A 22,429-nucleotide genomic window follows, 5' to 3' on the forward strand; every position below is an offset into this window, starting at 1 on the left:
TTTGAAGAACAGTAAATACACATATACAACTATCTGTGAACATCTTAATGTGTGAGTCGTACGATTCACTCTCAAGTAAAAAATCCTTCTTCTGTCGTACCAAAAGACTAGGTTTAGGAGAGCTTCTAATGCGAAACGCGAATAAACGATAACTTTAACAAACATCTCCTTAATTGCCACTACGTTGCTCCCAAACGGTTGCCATATATAGCTGGTAAACTGCTGTGGGGCGCGTTAGCCACCTACTATATAGCATCATACCTTCTATCGATGCCTATCAAATATATAAGGTCACACCGATTTCACGTTTCGACATCTGAAGACGGGCAATTATTGTTCTATCGGTTACATAGGCGCTAGACACACACGCCAACACTTTGTTCCCCATCGATCGCTATCGCTGCTCTCTCAATGACAGCTGCTGACTGCTGTTATCAATGTACGCGTCATATATTGTATTATTATTATCAGGCCTCAAGACATTCTAGGCCATCTATATTTTACAAAGCTGTCCCATTAATTTTTCTGAAATGCATTCACTTTTCCACCTTTTTTTGGCCTATACCTTGCCGCCATCTGCTTCGCATTTTTCATTCGCTATATTAACGACCAATGCTGACGATGGCGATAGTTTCGTTGTGTTTTGTCACTATGTCAAAAGCCGGCAGATGACAGCGGTCGGACGCCGTTGCAGCAAACGCCACAAGGGCAGTCCTGAACAGTTCGAGGCGCACACAGTTACGACCATAGCGATGCTAATGAATGAAACAGGCGCGAATGAAACCCAAATGTTGCGGCTACTGAGTAAAGCTTGTTCAGATATTAGAACTTGAAGCTCCCGCTAGCCGGTGGCTGAATTCTTGGACTGCTTCCGTTCAATCCGTGTCTGACGATTACCCCGTCGTGTTTTCTCTACGTTTATTACGCTCGTCAACGAAAAAAAATTGATCAATCTACAAATAGGCTAACATCGACAAAGGGGAGGTAATCTGTTCGGGGGCAATTGGTAATGTTGCTACCCTACCCACACCTGACCGGAGAATTCAGATCGTCTCGCTCTCATTGTTCGGCCGCAATTGGATATCACGATGTATTAAATTAGGGATCGTGTTCTGGTGTCTGACCTGTTTCGCTGTGTCTTTGTCTGCCTCATACCCTAGCCGAGTCTAAATCTTCAGCCATCAACTCCCTCCCTGGATCATCCCAATTGAAGTCCTGCCAAGCAGCATGGAAAACGTGTCTCTGTTTCGTCTTGTGATAGTGATGGGGGCAGTTCAATACGTAGCAAAAACGGATGTATTTTTTCAGAGAAACCCTGCAGCGGTTCTCTGACAGAAATTCGACTCAGCTGTGGCTATAAATCGTGATAATTGGCTTCAGACACAGAAGGAATTTAATAAATGGGGTCTTCTGGTTCAAGTCAGGTGAACCGAATATGAGCGAGTGTATGCGTTAGTACGTTAAAGAGAGCGAAAAACGTATAGAGAGGATAAACTTTAATGGAAAAAAGGATTACCTAGCCGGTCGAAGCAGGCTAAAATGTTTTGCTCTAGTGAACGCGTAAAGTCTTATCCACAGAGTCTTTCAGACCGTACGATGAGGAAGGGACAGTTGGAGAAGCTGGCCGGGTTAAACTCAGGAACGAGGGTTCGTTTTCACGCATATGGAATATAGTTTAGGAGCAATCCAAAACTCGATCAGAAGTCGATAAAATTAATTTAAAGCTGATGACGTGAAATTAGTCGATTTATCCGCGGTGCTTTTAGCTCCTTGCTTTTTACAGAGACAACAAAAGCAATAGCCTAGGAAAATTATTATTGATTACTGGTAACAGTAGCGGACGTTCAGACTAATAGACTCTGCTGATCCTAGTGCAGTTCTGGAAATTCTGTTTTCTTCATAAGTATCCTAGTTGTGCGCGCTAGGCGCAAGTTATATGGAAACATTTATTAACAAAAGTCTAGAAATGCTATCTGTTGGGCTGGCGCGCCTTAGGCAGCAGATGGTACTCCACTGCAAGGCGAAGCGAATCTTCTTGGAGGTTCCCGTGCTCTACTGAAAGCATACATGTCCCAATTAATGTCATGGCATACATGTCAATCTTTCGTTCCCTAACTCCAGCCCCGCAAGCTGCCTTCAGCGCAAATTGACAAATAGCGTTCTGTTTCCTGTACAGAAAAAGATCTGCGGTGCGGCTACCCAGCATCAATATTGATATCAATATTAAGTAGGACCAGGCCGACACTGGTTGACAGCTTAAATCTTTGCCACCGGCCCGCTCCTGTGCTCACGTGCAGTATTATAAGCTGCGATAGCAGAAACCCTCGGTTTCTTTTGTTCACTGTTATAGCATTTTATTATTAAACTATACAGACACATACAGCAGATTTCGGTATGGGTAGGACAGATTCTGAGAATTTCCAAGAAAGATGTCTGTAGCCATTTTACACTCGAGTATGAAGTAGGAGATTATTGAGCGTGTTGCTGTTTATTTACACGTTCGCTATTTGTGCTTGGATGATCTGAAACGTAAGCTAAAATAATGGTTATCTATTCAGATAAGTGAGATCCAACAATAAGTTGGATATCTAAACTGACAGTTTTTATTAGTGAATATAAGAAGGGGCACATTACAAAATGGAGGTCCCGGAGAGCAGGGACATTTGTTGTCCACACATTTTACATGGATAAAAACTTGTACGGTCATGCAGCGTGCTAAGTTCGTACATTCCCTAGCTTACTATCTTTTCTCATATGAATTGAAATCATGTTGTTACAGGAAAGTTGTCACAGGTTTCGGACGCTACGGTATGTCTTAACCGGTGTTAAGTAATTGTCGACTTGAAGAATGATGCCTCGTTCTCTTTTACATACTCAGAAATATAAGATGATTTTCACATAATAATAGTCAGGTCACGTATTTCTTTACGGTGAGGCCAAAATGTAACAAGCTACAAATAACTGAGGCTTTCTTTATCTATCTCAACATGTATTATTACCTAAATAGCGCTGCATTGCTAAATGATCTTTGCTAAGCAACGTTTCCATGCTTATCGTAGGCGTCAGAGTAAGCAGAGATCAATTCTGCCTCTTTCTATCGGACTTTTTTTTCCATAGGCAGGAAAAAGAGCGAAGTCAGTAGAGTCTTGAATGAATTGCTCTTTGTCGGACGATCCAAATAGTATGGAAAAGTTCAGAGTAAGTGACGCTTTTTACCGTCGCCTACATCGCGGATTTTCTACAAGAACGGATCTACTCCGTATCGAGCTACAAATAAGACACGCGGCACCTGAATCGCCGGCCCAGAGGAGCAGTTATTTAGGTATCAGCGTTGGGTTTGCATGTGAACCATAAAATTAGTCTACTATTGATCGTCCAATGATCGACGAAGTGTGAATGGTACGTCGAGCCTTCAAAATATCAATGCATTAGTACCTCATAAAGTAACGGCTGCTCTTTCACTTAGCAAAAATATGCCGTTTTTGGCGAACCCTGGCCAAAATATAATTTACTATGTATTCTCCGCAGCTTTCTACGGGCTTTTTTTCATTTTTCAAACATTGTATCAATTTTTATCTTCCCACTAATTGCTCGGCCTCATCTGTTCCATTCGTTTGTCTGCTCCGTTTTGAAGTAAAGAGACAACGTTTTTTGTCGTCCGTAGCGATTCGTGCAGGGATCTGCCATTGCACATTGCTCGGTGCCGGGCAAAATTTTGGGAGGTAATGAGAAACTGCTTTTGCCTGTTTGTACCTTCATTCAGTCTTTGAAGCATCTAGGCCTTTTGTTTTTAAAGCGTGTGTTCTGTAGACTGCGGACGGCTAATCAGAGTCGCATGAACACAGTTCCTTTCTTACCCGTTTTACTAGCTTTGCTAATCGTTCCCGTTCCCAAGTGGTTCAGGGGGTCCTCACCAATCCCGAATGGCGGACCGGACCGGGTGTAACTTGCACTTCCAAAATGCATTCAGCAAGCTACCTTTAAGTGGTTTTTAAATTGTGGAGCCCTGGCTGTGCCCAGCTCAAATGTCCGCGTCTGCTTCGGTGCCTCTAGATGTCAACAAACATCGAGACAAGATCGATGTTGAGAATTTTTTTTACACCGGGAATATTTATTTAGCTTTTGATAAACTTGAAATACGGCAAAGTTACTGCGGACACGTGCAGGAAACAGCGTGCTTTCTAATGACATATAGAAGCAAACCAGCAACAAAGAGGTAAAGAAGAAAGCAAGCATTTGCAACAAAACCTTTACTATTACTTTTTAGCGCACAAAAAAAATTGCTAATAAACCTACGCTGATCTTCGCGTATTGTTATTGATGTAAGCTGTTATTGACTGTCTTCCTGAAAAGAACACAACTGCACGTGTAGATGCTCAACAACTTTGTTACTTCACATCTAAAAGTTATCATCTGATCGGTAACTCTCCTCGAGGCACCTTCAAGCCGATGCGTGTTCCAAGATTTTTTCGAAGGATCAAGCAGAACGGATCGTTGCACGAGTTAAGATGTCTGAATTTGAATTTTTACGGAAGGAAGCTTATCTTTGCAGCAACGTCGATTCCGCCGCGTAGGTACCCTCGTGTCCTACCGAGTGCCTTCGACCACCACATATATATTGAATTAAACTGAGCTACACTTACAGTCATCCGTTATTTTGGTTAAAGTGTATTGAACAAGTGGATATTCCGGTTAAATTAACTAATATAAAATCAGCTCATCTCCCCCGTGCTTAGTGTGTCTGTTTCCTCTGTAAAAACTATTAATGGGTACGAGTTCAGGTAGATTATATCAGTGAGTCAAGCGCAGTATGCTGGACAAGGCAAGCTAGATTAGTAGTCTTAAGTAGTAAGTCCTATATCTACTGCTTACATAACGTCTATTTAGGTACCAGCTTCTAACGGCTTGCTTAGGTGTTTTCGAAATGGCACTACGAACCTTAAAAGGCAATTGAATTTGCTCTTACAGCTTTCGCTCGTATCATCGTAAGTCGAACTAACTCCACCTTGTTCTGCCATCTTTTTTTTACAGGATCCAGACCAGCGGACTCGGAGGATTGAAACACAACACTGTAGTTCTTGGCTGGCCGTACGGATGGAGACAAAGTCCCGACGATCATGCATGGCGCGTCTTCATCGGTATATGTTATTTTCAGCGGTAGAATAGACAACAGAATATATTGATCAGGTGCCAGACGATGTATTAAATCAAAGTAGGTATAACGTCAGCTATCGTTAGTGTCGTATTATGTAAATGGTGCATCGTGCAAATTTTTTAAAAATAAATTCACATTAGATTCAATTCATACCACGTTTAATGTACTTCCCTATCCCTGCATCTTGAAGACGGCTTTCACGCGCCGTAAATCTGTCGGCGTACGGTAACCAATTGATATTCTGGTACAGAGTCATTGTTTATTCTGTCAGAGTACGTTCAAGCAATTTGTACGTATGAAGCGTTTGTCCTAATGAACAACTACATTTTTGCAACCCAAAACCCACATTTTATCGGTTTTCATCGTTCAACCAAGATGAGCTTAGCCCACACTGTTTCAGTAAGCATGGCTCGCTGCTCATCGGTGCAAGACGGGTTCCTTGAAACATTTAGAATCTTGCAGTGCTATATTTTATATGTTGGTCGGATAGCTATACCCGTCAATCGAACTTCTAGCACTACATGTCCTTTACGAAAATATGCGTTCAGTTTGATATATTGAAACAACACGAATAACTCGGTGATTGACGACCGTGGCCTAGTACGCAGTGCTGAGCAGCTTTTACCAAAATGTTACGGTATTAGACAGGGATTTTTTTGAATAAGATAGCGCTGCAGAACTTTCTTATCGGCCGTGAAGTGGCTTGCGTTTAGTCAAAGCAATAACGAGCGATTCATATATTCCATCGCACAAGCATCACAACGAACGTTTTAAAATAACCAGCCGAGGTCTAGCGAGGCCTTTGCATCGTAAAGCTTTAAGCGTAGATCACTGCGTGAATCTCCTGGTGCAAAGAGGACCAAATTTTGCAAGGGGGGCATTGTGAGGCAGTGAAGTATTTCTACCGAACCTTCGTTGAATGATAACGAAACAAGATAAGCACCTCGCCTTTCTGCTACAGTTTCGTCTGACCTGAACTTGCACCTTCAAAGGCAGGATGAAAGCGAGTAACGTTTAAAGAAGTCATGATCACTTCGGAGACTATGTGGGCTAGTGTGAGGCAGAGCTGTATGACCCACGTGCTAGCGATGCTAATTTCGCGGAAATATTTAAAAACGACCAAGTGGTCTCAGTTTACTAAGTAGTGCGTATATGTCAAGTTGAACCCAAATCTTATAGTTTCACGCCATTGCACTAGGTTTCGCTGCTGTCAACAACGTGAAACATATCATTGCATTTGAAAGAAATGTTAATAACTATGGTTTTATCGGCATGGTGGGCAAAACAGTACCGTCAATATATCCACATCATTGCGTTATAAATGACAATTATAAATGACAAACTAATACGAATGATACATAATATCCGGACTTCAGTCTGGTCTAGTTGATTAGTTACGCTTTTCTTAAATAATACACAATTCATGCATATGCCACACTGCTTCAGGCTGGGCAGCAGACATTTGTGGACTAGATTAGACCAATAACTCTTGGCCTACTTAATTTAGGACTTAACTTCTATAGCCGTAATCGCAGTCCTTTCGAATAAGAAAAACATCATAGTTTTTGCTAAATGGCTGATTATAGTCATTAGGATACCTGATCATGGACAAAGTTCATCAAACTTTTGAGACTTTTTTTTGTGTCGTCTTATATTGGCTTACTTCAACCAAGGTCGTTTAGGCTGTACGAAATGATATAATTTTGAAAACCCCATTGCCTAGCTTAAACCACAACAGAGGTTTGTGTATTTTGATTTACACGAATCACAACTATTTCCTTCTGTATTGCCTGAAACAGATTTCATATGCTTTTTCGGAGAACGACTGGATTATGGTGCGTGATGATTTTTGCCTTATTACTTTAGAGATTACTCCGCATGAAAAAAAGGACATCTTGATATTGTCCATGCGTATTGGACCGTATTGTCCAAATATGAACGCAATCCAGAGGGTAAGTTTGACTACTCTTGACCCACTGAAATACAAGGGTGGCAGTACATATCGGAGCACCATTATGTGAGACGAAAGGGCTAGAAACAGCAGAAGTTGAACTCCTAGAGCGGTTACCCATTCCTGATGTATTAAGATCAAATTATGAAAACTAACACCAGCGTGTCTATACACACAGTGCCGCGATTACAAGATAAACAGCAAATTTTCTCGTTATGTTTTAAATATCGTGTCACCCGGATCGCTCCCACAAAGAAGATTTTTATGGGCTCAGGATGAAACCCACTAGGTTGTGTAACTACATTGAGCGTAATTATTGAAATCTATTGTCTAAGAAGATTATGTCAGCTTATTAGTTGTCGAGGGCCCAAAGCTCGCTATTACATGAACTCTTACTGTGACGTCTTGTTTGTTCATTAATCCAGTAGGATAGAAATGATTACATACGATATTAGAATAGCACTGCAACTGCCCTTCAGTCTAGGCAACAAACACGCGACGCTTTCCGTGTCCTGCACACTTAGTCCTGGGGCACTGCTCTCTTCGTTAACCGAGCAGCAAACTCAACTATTAGTGATCGGCAGAAAATTTAGATATTTACATTATTTAACATATTCTTAATTACTTCATAGACGTCTCCTTCGGTGAAGATTTTTCGCAAGAACCTAGAAGACAATAGATGCAGGTTCAGTTGTTTCGGTCCTTTTTACAAAATGGTCCTGGAAGCCATGCTTAACACGTGGTATGCGATACCGTCGTAAATAATGGAACCTTTCAGGAGCCATATTTGTAAAACAAGCTTAATCAGCTCAATTTTCTGATTCAAGTCCATGATAAAACGACATTTACTGCTAAATCTGCTGAACAGCGCCGTATCTACAGGCGGGACTCCGTTGTTACGCAAGTGTTCAAACTAAGACTATGCATCAATTGATGAAATTGCTAGCGACGAGCTAACACGTTTTTATCGTTTTTGTACAAAAACGCCCATTATCACAACATTGCTTTTCATTTGAAAAAAAAAAGTGGTCAGCGATCGAAATTGCACTTGGACGCTGAAACCTGCGTCTCTTCGTTACTAAGTATGATCCTCCGCCCGCTAATACTTTATTTGAAGTATAAAACACAACAAATTGGTTATTTGACCAAAACTACTGTTAAATTTTAGTTAAAAAGCAAAAAAGATCTCGACCCGTCTTTCTACCTAAGCCATGTAGTCTGTGTAGACAACACTATATATATGTCGCGCCTGCGTTACCCTATATTTGATGCTTGACGACACCCAGCGATAGGGGAAAAGTAAAACGAGAAAAAAAAACCTGTGTATGGAACTTAATTTAAGCACAATAGTGATCTTTAGGAAAAGTAAACTCTAATGAAATGCATAACACGTTTATTTTATCTTCCTGTTTTACTACCTTCAAATTGCAGAGACAATCCGTAACGTGTCAGCAAGCAAGAATGCCCTTTTGGTCCCGAAGAACATTCAACAGTTCCCGTCTAATACCGAGCGCGTCCGGGGTACTATCGACGTCTGGTGGATAGTCCGTATCCTTTTGCCTACGACTGGCAGCGACAAATCACAAAAACTCACTTTGCCATTAAAAGAAAATCGCAGCAGTATAAAGTCCACTGGGGACACTTTATATTTATTACTTTTATCATTATTATTCTGCTTAGAATAACAGTTTATTTAAATGCTCCTCCTTCCTTTTCCCTCTCCGCCATCTGTTACTTTTATATTCCATACGGGAGTATTTCCTATCCTTTCCATAAGCCTGTTTCTTTGTGTAACGAACGGAAGTCGAAGGACGTAATTGTGATGGTATAAAGAGGTGCTTCTTATATTATGCTTCGCTTTCTGCCAAGATTAAAAAACTGCCTAAACAGCCCGAAGTTCGGTGAAAATCCCATGTCCACAAAAATTGCTCATAAGCTATTTACTAAATTAATCGAAGCATCTCTGAACTAGGGGATGTATTTTGTCCCAGTTAGCCATTCGAAGTCTAAGCATGAGCATTGGAAGACTAAGGTGGGTGGCAAAGGACTCGCGAATTAAGTTAGAGGATGAAGTGCCATCTTTAGCCATCCTCACTCAATAGACGTTATTCAAAACCTAGAAGTTTAGTTGTTCTGTAACTGAGTTAAAAGCATTAAGAAAAACGGCTTTTTATTGCCTCTCAGCGTACTGCCCGGCGCCGAGACATAAGTGGACGAGGTTGTTACAGGTGACGAAAAATGGTATCCCCGCGTCAATATTAGGCAGATACTATGAAAACATCAACTAAAATTAAACCATCCTATCAATTGTGTTTCCTCCTTCAGTATTTATGGAAATGAGACAGACCCAAATGACAACATGTAGAAACTGGGGAGCGTCGTCGAAGTCAGCCTCGACGTCAATCTTTGAAGCCACACGAACAATCTAATTCAGTTCAGTAATAAAAGCATTTGTTCAGTCCTTAATCATCTGGTTGTTTCCTCGACGAAAAAACAATGGCGCAGCATTTCCGCCTGACTCTGTTGGAAGAGCACTTACCGACAGCAAGTTGCGGGTTGTTAGTGGGCTTAGATTGGGCCTTAGAAAAAGGCTCATATATCTGCAGCAATAGAAGACAACGTGACTGGTACAAACTGAGATGCTTTAAGCTAATCATCAATACCGACTGGTACGATACTGATACAAAGCGGTCAAGAATGCTTGATCAAAGTCTTCGTAAAGGATTTACGTAAGAGCAACCTGACCTATAGCGAAGCTATGGACGACGACCTGACGGCAGGAATTCGGAAAGGAACATGCTGTGGACATGGGATATAACAGTCACAGATACAAGATTGGGGGCTATAGAACTTTCGAGGTAATAAACATGCGAAAGTAGCGTGAAACGTGCAGGCGTTAACGACACATATATCTAATTGAAGATTGAAACACCTGGAGTTGAATCACTTGCTTAGGGTAAGAGTGCCCTTGATTTGGTAAAAAAAAAAAAGCTTTCCAGCTTTCCCCGGTTGATTGATCTTTATTATTGCCTGTGTTGTCCTATAAGCGGCTTTAATTTGTGCTATAGTCTGTAAACACACTTGCGTCTAATACTTTATTTTAATGTAATTAGATAGCGGAATTAGTCATAGTATGTACATATTAGATAAAACTTACGGTTATTATTATTAATATTTAAAAGTTACCAAAAAGGACAAAAAGTTGCTCCTTTGTCAGTGATGACTTTTGCGTGATAACCCTGAACTTAGCGATTCGCAGACGATGGTGGCCTGTTGATGCTGCTGCCGTTCCTGCTCAAGCAACACAAGGTGCGTACTTGTTTTTAAGTTTATGCTAAAGTTATTAAGTAGCACGCAGTGTCGCCTTTCTTGTGTTAATAATAAGTATTGTACTTGTCTGTACGCTATATATATATATATATATATATATATATATATATATATATATATATATATATATATATAGCGTGGCATTCAATTTTAACTGATGCAAAGGGAAATGTAGTTCGATCGAACTTCCCTGCCAGAAAAATCATTTACCACTAAGATAGAAAAAACGAATACAGAGACATTGGACTATTATTGACTACTATTATTATTATTATTATTCAATATAATTTTTTCCTTTAATTCTCAACGTCCCCCAGGTTTGGAAGAACTGCAAGTTGCGCATCTTCACCGTTGCCCAACTCGAGGACAATTCTATCCAGATGAAAAAGGTTAGCTAATTGCAGAGAGATCCTGTTGCTTCTGATAAGAGGCCGCAAATCTCATGATCAGTCAATTAATTTTATAGAAAAGCTCTTCGTGTGTAATTCTCAAAGGGGTCAATGTGGAGCACACAGCTGTTGTGTGCTCTGCGGATGATATCACAGGGACTAACGGCAAAAATCATTTACTCAATAGCAAAAGATGTGCTTGTTTTCTGTACTGGCTGTTTACACAGGATCTGGCGACGTTCCTGTATCACCTCCGCATCGATGCTGAAGTGGAGGTTGTCGAGATGACCGGAAGCGATATTTCGGCATACACATACGAACGTACGCTAATGATGGAGCAGCGTAGTGAGATGCTCAAACACCTCCGCCTCAATCGACGGGAGACACTCAGTATGGTACGTATGTAGATAGCTTAAGATGGATGGAATTTTTAAATGTATGATCTGCAGCTTTCCTCCTAACTACGTTGAAGTTCATCGTGATAGTTTCGAATCAAAGTATGCATAAAATGCAACGCGTATCATGCGACGCATACGTGAGAGGTCGATGACGGAGATGCAGTTTCACAATTATTGCTGACGCCCGAGGTTGAGCTAACTGCTATACACCTTACTCTGTGTTTTTGAAAGGTACAAACGATCATGGATCATCATCACCACGGTAGCGGTGGACAAAACCACACTTCGAGGGTTCGCTTCAACGAGAACGCCGACGGATATGAACTGGTAGATGTCCAGGTAAACAAAAATAACAGCAATAGGTAACGATAATATAACCAGATAATGCTTTTACTGGTGCTGGAAGGTTCAGCTAGTGCTATACTAAATTATAATAGGGAAATAATCGTCCGCATACGCCTAGTAACGTTGCTTCCGCTTTTCGGTTACTTCCGATAACTTTGTGACCTCAGTCGCTTCAAATCAGCGGTGGTGGATCAGCAGCCGGCTCGCGCCGTAGTTCAGCGCATTCACAGACAGCTGTTGATGGAACGCCAATTTCACAGGCCGGCAAAGACAAGTCGCCAGCAGCGGCCTCACCGGCGCAATCGGCAACTCCTGCGCAAGCAGCGTCACCCAGCTCAGACGCAGGCCCTAATACATCACCGGAAGGCTTCGACAACCTACTCAAAATCAAGCCGTATGCAACATTTATTGTTCTGATAGCAGCAATACGCCATAAGCTAAAACATAATCACAATGGCCACCTATTTCACGTGTTAACAAGAGATTGGACAGATGCATATCTATGCATATCTGTGTTTTCGCCAGAAGATGACGTATTTGTCATAGGTTTGCTCAAAGCCAATTACTGGCGAAAAGCTAATTACTAGACAATGCTCAATTCACTAATGGGTAGAAAAAAGAGCAAGGGAACCCTAACATCAACTTTTCTTCAGTGCTTTCGGTATGAGGAGCCCAGTCGGACCTGTCGCGTCAGCTTCACGTACAAAACCTAACATGTTTTTCTTCACTTACTTCATTTCAAGGGACGAAGCAAACGTGAGACGTATGCATACGGCGGTTAAGCTCAACGAGGTGATAGTGGCCAAGAGTCACGATTCTCAGTTAGTCATTATCAATCTCCCGGGTCCGCCACGCATCGCAAAAGGAGAGGAGAACTGTAAGTTTGCGTATTAACTAAACGTATTACCCCATCTCAAGCGAATGGAATGAAGAAAACAAATCGATTTAACGATGTCTATGCCGCATCAGAATTGTGCCGTATTGAAGAAAGTCTGTTTGTATCGGTTTGTTTGTGTATCGGTAACTGCTGCCGCAGACAGTATGTCGAAAATGTTATTGGAAGACATGATGAAAATCCGATTTTTCCACATGCGTTTGCTGGCAAAAATAAAAAATCAGCGGCTATTTAGTTCACCACAGATCTTCGGTGTTTCCTAGCCCCTACTCAAGTATACATATACAGTACCCTAGAATGTTGCTTATACATCGTCACCATTAACGTAAGGATGCAACGATTGCAGAAGCCTGGTCTATTTTTCAAAAACAGCTTTTCGTTAAAGTCTATAAAGGGCTTATTTCTGATTTCCTATATTTCATGTAGAGAATGTATACACATATAATGTCGCAAACCTTATAACACTATTGTATGTCTCATGCCACTAATTAATTAGGTCGTATCTTTGCGTATGATTAAACCCTCACCTATTTCAGGTACAGGCACAAAGTACGTATGCTAAAATGTATGTGTTAGTAAGTCAAGATGAATGAACAGTCATATTGAACCCACTTCTTTTCTAACAAATTCTTTCTACGTTTACAAATGATAATGTTCGTTCTACTGTTATTCCAGATATGGAATTCTTGGAAGTATTGACAGAAGGTCTAGAACGTGTGTTGATGGTTCGTGGAGGAGGTCGGGAGGTTATCACCATCTACTCATAAGCGGGGTCGACATTCTAAACCCCACTCTTATAAGCCGTCTGCAGGGGAAGGCGATCTGCCAGGATTAGTACTGATAAGCCCGCTCGAGCACGGGTCCAGCATTGAATACGCATAGGGAAACAATCCTAAAGTTAGCAGAAGCCTAAATGTCCGGAAGAAGCCTCACAAGACGACCGTTGCACGCACCTAACCAATTTTAGATCCTCTTCCGCCGTTTCGGCCAGAAGGCTGCCATCTACGACTAGGACAAACAATATGAATTATACGATATGAAAAAGAAATAATTAAGCTAACGGTACTAACGACAAATAAACCGACCGAGCTGCTAGCCGCCGTCCACTTCGCTTCCAACAGTAAAATGAATGCTTATACATCAACCAACGAATAACATGGCCACGGCAAAGACCAAGTTACAGAAAGGGCTAAAGGTCTTAACTATAGGTCGATCAAATTGCAAATCTACATCAAAGAACCGTACGCAATCAGCCGCAGCAAAAGCAGTCATCGAAAAGCGTTACTATAATTTACTATTGGTAACTACACCTCGCCGCGCGAGACGTGCCATCGCTTAAGGCCCGCTGTAGCACATTTCCAAAGCTAAGTAAGCTTTCACGGAACTCCATGTAGCAGGCCAATGCTAGGCCCTTTCAAACACAATACATGTAATAACGTGTAACTTGCTCATTAAATCTGCTGTAGCTGCTGTTACACACAGATTCACTTGTTCAGTGTGCACTAGGCAGCAGCGGTGAAGAAGGGTTCAGCCGTGCATGAACCCGTTAAACAGCAAAGGTAGTATTTATTGGACGGCTCGAACGCGAAAATGGAGGAAATTCCGTTCCTTGCGTTCGTCTGTCATCGCTTGTCTGAGGCTAAATGACAATAGATTTTGTTATGTGCTAGCATATATTACTACACCTGTGAATATTTAATAGTTGGCCGGCCTTCACAGATGTCGTGTGGGTGTTACGCATGATTTCAACGATAGCCAGACCGTCGCCAAACTCAGTAGACAATTCCCCGATTGGCGAGCAATGTGTCTAGTGCAAAACGTTTCATCGTGGCAGACGATCCCCTAGTTCATCGAAGCTGTTACGTAAGTCGTATAGGACAGATTTTTCACGTTCACACAAGTTTATCATCTTTAACTGTAAAAATGGTGTGTGCTTGAGGCACGACGGCCAATATTACGACCAGGGAAAAAAAAACGTCCACGGGAAATCATTTGCCGATCGAATTCTCGATAAGAATTTTGAAAAATAAAGTTAATATGAGCTAGTTAAAGAGCACTAGGCCATAGTGCTAAATAATGTTATTGTGAACTTCGTAATCATTTATATATGCAGTCAGTTACGACTTCACAAAGCCAGTTTATATTGCTCTGTGACGAGATCACGATTACAGAATTAGAGAACTTCCCACAGGAAGAGGAAATTAGCTTCCAACAACTCGGTTCCGGTCGCTAAAAACAGCACGGCGCTGTTATTAAATGATACTTAAATTGATGCTCTCATATTGTTAACCAAATTAGTCAGCGTTACCAACGAGGGTGAAAAATGATCTATGATTCAATGGATGATATGATACCTAACTACACATTATATACATATGTATGTGTAAACATATTGTTACACGTTTTTGTCATCATAACTACTTATTTACTATTCCTTATTCAATTATATATAAAGGACAATGGAGATAATGGACACAACGTAATCGTTGTTGCAACAACTGATAGCCGACTGCCGGTATTGGGGGCTTGCGATTATAACAACGACAACAACAACAACAACAATAACAATAACAAATGTTGTACTTATTGTTCGTTACAGAAAGGACAGACGTAGAAAAAGAAAAATAGGCATTTCGTTTCCATCCTCCTATTAGTTTGCCATCACCGTTCGACGCTACTTGAGAAGCCTAACACTTCAGCTCTATTACTTTACAACACAAAAATAGTATTGCGTAGATAATAACAACGTCAATAACAAATGAGGTAGCCAGTGAATGCTGCTGCTGCTGATGATAGTGATCGTTCGAAATAATGCTGTCTCGCTAAATGTAGTCCGCTAAAACAACAATAGGCTAACATTCGTCTCGTCTATTTGCTAAGATGAAAAACAATCCGTTGATAAAACCGGCTAGCGTAACGCGTTTGCTCATAAATATCGTTCGGGATCGTTCAGTTGCTCTAAATTTAGCTAAGTTAAGCGGCGCAGATAACAAGAGTCCGTTTTCGACTACATGGCACAGAGTTACCAGCATCTGCGATTGTATGACGCTAACTTTCCACGGTGTACAGATGCGACAAAAGCTCCGCGTCCTCTGAAACTATTTATTTACATAAAGTGCTCGGCTATGTTGAAAAAAAACCAAGTCACAACAACCACATGTTACCAGTAGAAAGGCGTAAGAAATAGCAATAACGCTACCTTTATTCATGCTCAATAATAAATAAGGACTAGTGTAAATCCTCGTTCTTATCATTATAAATATTATAACACTACTTCATCACACATATACACTGATGCGGTTACGAGATTACCAAGAGATTAACCAGGATGATCATTTACAAACGCCACTGATAAACTAAACACTGTTAAAATTCTAGCATCATAATGATATCCTTCCTATAAATAGGAGTAAATACTATGACTGATGTGTTATTATCCTTCGTGTTATATATATATATATATATATATATATATATATATATATAGGAAAAGTGACGACTTAAAGTATGCTAACGAGAAAAATTCATGTGTTCTGAAATGAGAGGAAAACATAGTAACATTGTGATCGATGGACACTAGAAGTACGAGCTATCAAATGGAACTTGTCATTGTTATTATTATTATTAGTCAATTAGTAGTATACTGGGCCACAAAATACGATAATTCATATAATTGGAAGTTATGGCAGGCGAGGTGAATGAATGTAAGTAGTCCGTTGACTTAATGCATGTCAGTAAATATAAGGTTAACGATAAATTTAGTTAACGAAGGTAATCTTTTGGAGTCTACACCATAAACGGACTAGGGTCCTTGCCTATTAATTATAACTATGCGGTGAAAATATAACGGCTATGTAGATACTTAAATATACATCTAATACAAACATTAATAAAATTCATGTAGAAAGCGAGAGCACGATAAAACACACTATAAATACAGTTAAATAGATAACTCAATCACAACGTTGATACAACTATATCGTTATTGTAACAATGCGACAGTGAAAGCTACCTTTCGTTTTGTCCGGGCACGTACACGCTGCGCATTCGGCACCTTTCAGACACAAATGCTTGTTAAGGCTCTACTGCGAATCTGCGAAGAGGCACCAGAGAGCGAGGCACAACTTGGTCGATGTTATCTCACATTTTAACCTGGCATGAACCTTTAACACTACAAAGGAGCACGCTCTTTGGAAGAAAAACGACGCTGGAGAACGCGCATGTGTTTGCACGAAATGTTCCGTTAACGTCGCTTTCACGTCAAATCATCCATGGCAGATTTACGCGATAAATCGTGATGACTGCAAACAGAGACAGTACAAAAACTGTGAAATTCACTACAAACCGATGCAAACGGTAGATGTCGATAACGAGCGGCAACAAACAGAATCAACAACCTAAGCCCCCCCCCCCCCTCCCCTTCCCTTCAATAATCATTGTATCAAAGCAACAACAGAATTCAGGTCTGATACTCGCAATCCCCGCCAAAAGTAATCATAATAATAGATAACGTAAATAGGTTAAGCAAAAATACTGACCTTTTTTTATACAGCGTGTTTGTCTGCGTCGTCACCGCCCTTTACAACAGTTTCATTTTAGTTAATTTCGTTGAAATAAGAAAATTATATTTAGTACGAATGTCGCAAATAGTTACTAGAATTTCTATACTGAGTGTGTAGGTACCCATTCGGCATCACACGCGAGCGTATGCCTATGAATACCCGAACTGTGTGGCAGTTATGAGCCGTGCGTGTGACAAATAGATTTGTCAAGTGTCAAGAGAGAATTCTAACAGACAAACATAAATGCGAAAAGTATCAACAACCTTTTCAGATTCGTCTAACTTGCGCCGTACTGCTATATCAGTCCGACTTGTATGCTTGGAGCATGTTACTACTTCGGTGGTCTAGTGGGTGGACCCGCCGGCCGAGGTGTTTTCCCAGAGCAGCTTCCCGGACGGCAGTCAACCACTTCTAGATACTACAACAAATACATAAAATATTCTCATGGATGACAATTGAACAAGTATATCAAAACAAGACACACTTTTTACAACTTGTGTTGGTAAAGCACCTATACAGAAAACTAGAAACGGCCATAAACAAAATTATCGAGTAAATTAAACCGTGTGCCGAGTATTTTTCGTCTGCTAAAGCAGACGATTCTCCCGCCGAGACAGAATGCTGTTCAGACAGTGCTGCGTTTAGCCAGATTTTCTGTGAAATAATTGACGATTGATTGGTAGATTATCGAAATCCGAAGACGACGCTTACAGCGAGCAGCGGCAGAGGCAGAAAGAAGTTGAAGAAGCTACGGAACAACATTAGGTTGAATAGTATATACGGAGCAGGTCGCGAACGACGTCAGGAACACTGAGAGAGAATAGCTATTTATCCTGGGTACGCTGATAGATTAACGCATAAGTACAAACTTCTGTAAAATATCGCGTCATGACAAAGATAGAACACCGGGTATGACACGTTAAGGGCGTTAGCGAATCACGTTCAACATTGAACAATAACGACAATAACAACAGCAACAACAGCAGCAACAATAAACATCAGAAGAACATTAAATAGCATAATCATTGCATGGGGCACAACATAGTTATACGGCTAACAATTAATAGTAAATATACGACGAGAACGCATCGCACACACGCACCCCGAATCGTGAATTTGCGTTCTAGTACCTGCGTGTGCGTGCAGAAACTGTGCAATAGAATGAGGAATATGATCTGAACGAATCTGTAATTGAAACCAAAGAGAAAACAGAAAATCAATAGTCGCGTGGAACTTCACAGGCAGCGCGAACGATGAGAAACATGGGAGTTGTTGCAGTTACTATAGTCTATAATATAGATACATACATAGTGCTATTAATATGATATCTGTTACTCTAGAAATGGGATGCACGACGGATGAACTTACTTGGCAGTTGAACTAGACATGAGTAAGTCAACGCACTAATGATTCCAACAACCATGGTAATAATAATAGTATACTACTATAATAATAATCACGATTATGATAATGTTAGCAAATAAGGAAAACAAAAATACACAAAAGTGTATTCAAGATGAAATCATATAGTGCTGTTTTATCAACAATGGACTGATCGTGTACATGAAAGCATTGTTAGTTAAACTTAGCCCTGCTGATCTGATACACGCGCGCACCAACTTGCATTCGTCGTAAGGTGACTAACTGAACATGTGTGTAAGCAGCAGGACAGTAACTTGAATCGGTGAGTTAGTAGCAATTAAAACTGTAAAGCGTGTTTTCATCAAATGTGAGAAGAAAGGTACGATAGAATGAATGGCTAGCAACAATTGTCAAGTTCATCAGATGTTTTCGAGTAAAAGAGCCTGAGTTGGCACCTAGAGAACGACAGGAGAAAAAACGACATGACGAAAACGTTGACCATGCCAGGTACTGAAATTTCTCTGTTTGGGATAGAGGTTCCCGATATAAAGTGTGGCCTACGATGAACAAATCGGCAGGAGCTTACTTAATCATATAGACTTACCATATAATGACCACTTATGCAGCTCAAATTTTCTAATGAGTGAATGCAAATGTAATAAGGGAAACAATGCAGATCGATAAGATTGAAGTATATCGCCCTGTAGACTGCATCTGCTAGATGTTAGCGCGCCTCGACTCTTTCCCGCCTCAGCAGCCATAACGTTTGTTATCCGTGTGAGTCATTGAGTCCACGAAAGGGAAATCGAACCCGTACGTAGGCCTCACGTTATTGAATAACGAAAAAAAGCTGACTTATCTGGCCGGTTATGTCATGACATTTACATTTTTGTGCCGACTCATGCCGTCTGTCCCACTGCCTAGCAGACGATATAAAACAATAACAACATTAAAAAGCTCATCTAATAACACAGTCGACCATCGGTATTGAACTAATCAGTGAATGTGCTCCGTGTCGCACGAACGGCTGATTGGTGCTTGAATGATATAAGAATTGATGACTGTTGGTTCGGTGGTAGACTGGCGGGTGCACTCACTTTATGGTCGATGAATACGATAGATCGTTCAACATGCGGCCGTCGAGTGGGACGCTGCAACGTTTAACAAGCAAATACACCATAATATAAGAATACACATATATATAAACAAAAAAAAGCCCTATAAAAGAGCACGTACTCCATAATAAACGGGCTATCATAGTAGATATAGCGTGTTATAAATTACTACAAGTTAAAGCCTAATAATGGTTCATGAATACTACAGGACAAGAAATACTACCACCAACAACAAGAGAGCAAAAGGGGTGTAATGGTAACATCAGTTTTTAGACGTAGTGTTTACTACCCTTAAAGCCATATTAGAAAACGTTGAAATTTTAAAACAATCCCTAAGTAAATAAATGCGTGATCATCGATTAAGGAACAACAGCAACGTCGTTGAGACAGTATAATAATAATATTACTACCATTTATTAATTATCAACTAATGTCAACCGATTTACTATAACTACATAAAATGCTATCATTATAGTAGCAGATACATACATGGGGTGAAGAGCAGAGCGACGTGAAGATGTGATCTCGGCTGCGATACGTTCGAAACGAAAGACGCGATAAAGAATATTGGAGGAGGAAGCAGCGACGAAAGATATAAATACGATAATAAAAAAAAAATTTAAAAAAAAAAAAGGAAAGATACCGGAAATCAAATGGATTTAACAAGCAGAGACACGTTAGTGAACTGACTAAAAAAATCTGATTCAATTATATAAAATGGGTTAAACAATTATATAGGCTGGGAATAATCGAGTGAAATGGTCTAGCGTCAGAGATAATTAAGGTAGGAGTACTGCAAAAGTAAAATGGTAATGGGATTCAAGGAGACAAATATATGTAGCGAGAAGATTAAAAGGCCAACGAATCGATAAGCAATATGCAGTTGTGTAATGAAAGGATTGGTTGAATGATAAGTAAACGATATTAGTAGAAATTTCAGTTAGACGTTCGGTTTTTACTGTAGGAATAAGGGTGCTTAGACAGAAACCGGGTGGCCGAGACAGCCACGATAAGCTAGTGATTGATGATCACATATGCTTGCTGACTCCAATTAACATTCAAAGTTCGGAATTTTTCGTAAGTTTAGAACGGGATTGAAGTTCAAAATTCAGAGAAGAAGATCCAAAGCGCTCCAAAGTGGATCTATGTTTTTATTTAGACCTGCTTTCCTTTGTGTGTATCACAGTTGGGCATTACAGAAGTAGAAATTTAGTTCCTTAAGCTATCCGTCGTGTTTTAGTTGGACACTATTAGTTGCCAAGAATAATAGATCGTATATTATAATGTAATATCGATATACGCGAAGAAAATGATCAAATGAAATGATCCACACTCATATTTCTAACTAGAAAGATCAATTATTCCCATTAATAGACGGCTAGCCATGTCGATGATTGCCAATTCTAGCAAGCATGAGCGTTTTCCCTAGTGTCAAATAAGGAACCGCTTCGAGGTGAGGACGCCGAAGGACGAATGAAATGTAGGCTTATCTATCGATAGCACAACAGGTTAAGGCACTAACATAAGTATGGGCTGTTCGTTGGAAACTATTCAGAGCGAACGTTCCCTAGAGAGGAAAAACGACGCGAGATAATCGCGAAACGCGATGAGATCCACTGATGATGCCATGATGAGTCTGAGTAAAATGATGTTGTTAATCCTACTTCAATTATCATAGTGGTAACGATAACAGATTATACAATTGGAATTGTATTAAATGAACAACAATATGCTATATAATAGTGATGACTGCAACGCATTGATTTACATTATCCAGGCTCGTTCCATTCACGAATCTATATACCACATTCAACATAACTAATAAAGTTAACATCTTAAAGATCTAATCCTGGAAACGTGTTGTCAGTCGTACTCTTTTATCGTACAAGATGCGTCAATTTTAGTTGCCCAGTCTAGTTCAGGTGCAACTTAAGAAGGCCCTACACCTTAAAAAAGGACATTTTATTACACTTTTCGTCTTTTAACGATGTGGAAACCTGAGGATTATGTTGATATTTTTCACCAATCTGTCTTTACCTGACACTGGTCCTTAAGGATAAGGTTCTTGGCACGTGCAAAACGATAGTTGAAGGATCTGTGCTTTTGTTTTGCAAAAGCATTTCGTAAGCTAGTGTCCTAATTGAAACCCATCCCCCTACGCATACACAATGCAGTGCGTATAAGAGTCCCTTGGCAGTTCTCTATCTCAAAGCAATGACAAGTAAAATGTAATAAAACCAAAAGTAAAAAAAAGTTGAGTGTAGGCTTTCCAATTTTCAGGTGACTTTTTGTCAAACCGTCAACAAACATTTGTTTTATATAAAATATGGTAGCTAAATAGGGAAACACTTTGTCGTAGCGGATGTGGGCTGATTTGCATTTTTTTTTTTCATTATTTCGTCTTTCTAGGAGCATTTTTGCGACTCTTGACCTGCTATTAGTCCAAAACTTCATTCCGCTGAAGTCTCTGTATATTTGAGTGATACTTTTATATATATTTATGCCTATTACTAGGCTTTGAAGTATGATTATTATTATTAGCAAGGATTAAAGAACGTTTATTTTGAAGATTGCTAGTGAACGGTGTAGCTGTCAAGTTGAAATTGCAATCACGGTGAGCAATAGTTATACAAAATAATGTACTCTTGAAAGTAGCTCCTCTAGGACACGCAGAAGCATACCTGTTTTTTTATTGGACCCATTTTTACAAGCATGAGAACGACTCCCAATTTAGGTGCCGCATCCCGTATACATTCGAGGTGCTGTAGTAGTTTTTTCACAGCTTGGACGTCTTACATCTGCAATACCGGTAGAAAAAAACGCTTAATGGATATTAAGGCAAAAAAATTTATCAAAGATATTAGAGTACCAAGTGACTTCTCTCCACGATGTTAAAAGGCTTACTCCATCCCGTATCTCCCTAGAGG

General features: G+C 40.2%; 1 protein-coding gene and 1 long non-coding RNA gene across 15 annotated transcripts in view; one reads left to right on the forward strand and one right to left on the reverse strand.

Annotated features, from left to right (window-relative positions):
• Positions 1-17,143, reverse strand: part of LOC147754755 (uncharacterized) — a 28,750-nt gene extending 11,607 nt beyond the window's left edge. For 5 of the 7 annotated variants that reach the window (XR_015330689.1, XR_015330686.1, XR_015330690.1 and 2 more), the window contains exons 1-3: positions 16,476-16,607; positions 10,293-10,397; positions 8,525-8,672 (exon numbers count right to left, since the gene is read on the reverse strand). This is a non-coding gene — a long non-coding RNA (uncharacterized LOC147754755). Of the gene's footprint in view, positions 1-4,938; positions 7,772-8,524; positions 8,673-10,292; positions 10,398-16,475; positions 16,765-17,001 lie in introns of those variants that run through there. The other 2 variants (XR_015330685.1, XR_015330687.1) reach the window with 2 other exon arrangements.
• Positions 1-21,349, forward strand: part of kcc (solute carrier family 12 member kcc) — a 275,661-nt gene extending 254,312 nt beyond the window's left edge. For 7 of the 8 annotated variants that reach the window (XM_022812856.2, XM_022812851.2, XM_022812853.2 and 4 more), the window contains 9 exons: positions 5,032-5,138; positions 8,538-8,654; positions 10,366-10,415; positions 10,754-10,825; positions 11,053-11,220; positions 11,455-11,562; positions 11,736-11,962; positions 12,312-12,445; positions 13,139-21,349. In XM_022812856.2, coding sequence (XP_022668591.1) covers positions 5,032-5,138; positions 8,538-8,654; positions 10,366-10,415; positions 10,754-10,825; positions 11,053-11,220; positions 11,455-11,562; positions 11,736-11,962; positions 12,312-12,445; positions 13,139-13,230 — 1,075 coding nt within the window. In that variant the 3' untranslated portion in view covers positions 13,231-21,349. The remainder of the gene's footprint in view (positions 1-5,031; positions 5,139-8,537; positions 8,655-10,365; positions 10,416-10,753; positions 10,826-11,052; positions 11,221-11,454; positions 11,563-11,735; positions 11,963-12,311; positions 12,446-13,138) is intronic. The other variant, XM_022812852.2, reaches the window with a different exon arrangement.
• The last annotated feature ends 1,080 nt before the right edge of the window (positions 21,350-22,429 follow it).

This window comes from Varroa destructor, unplaced genomic scaffold, assembly GCF_002443255.2.
Source record: "Varroa destructor unplaced genomic scaffold, Vdes_3.0 BEIS01000006.1, whole genome shotgun sequence".
NCBI classification, from domain to species: domain Eukaryota; kingdom Metazoa; phylum Arthropoda; class Arachnida; order Mesostigmata; family Varroidae; genus Varroa; species Varroa destructor.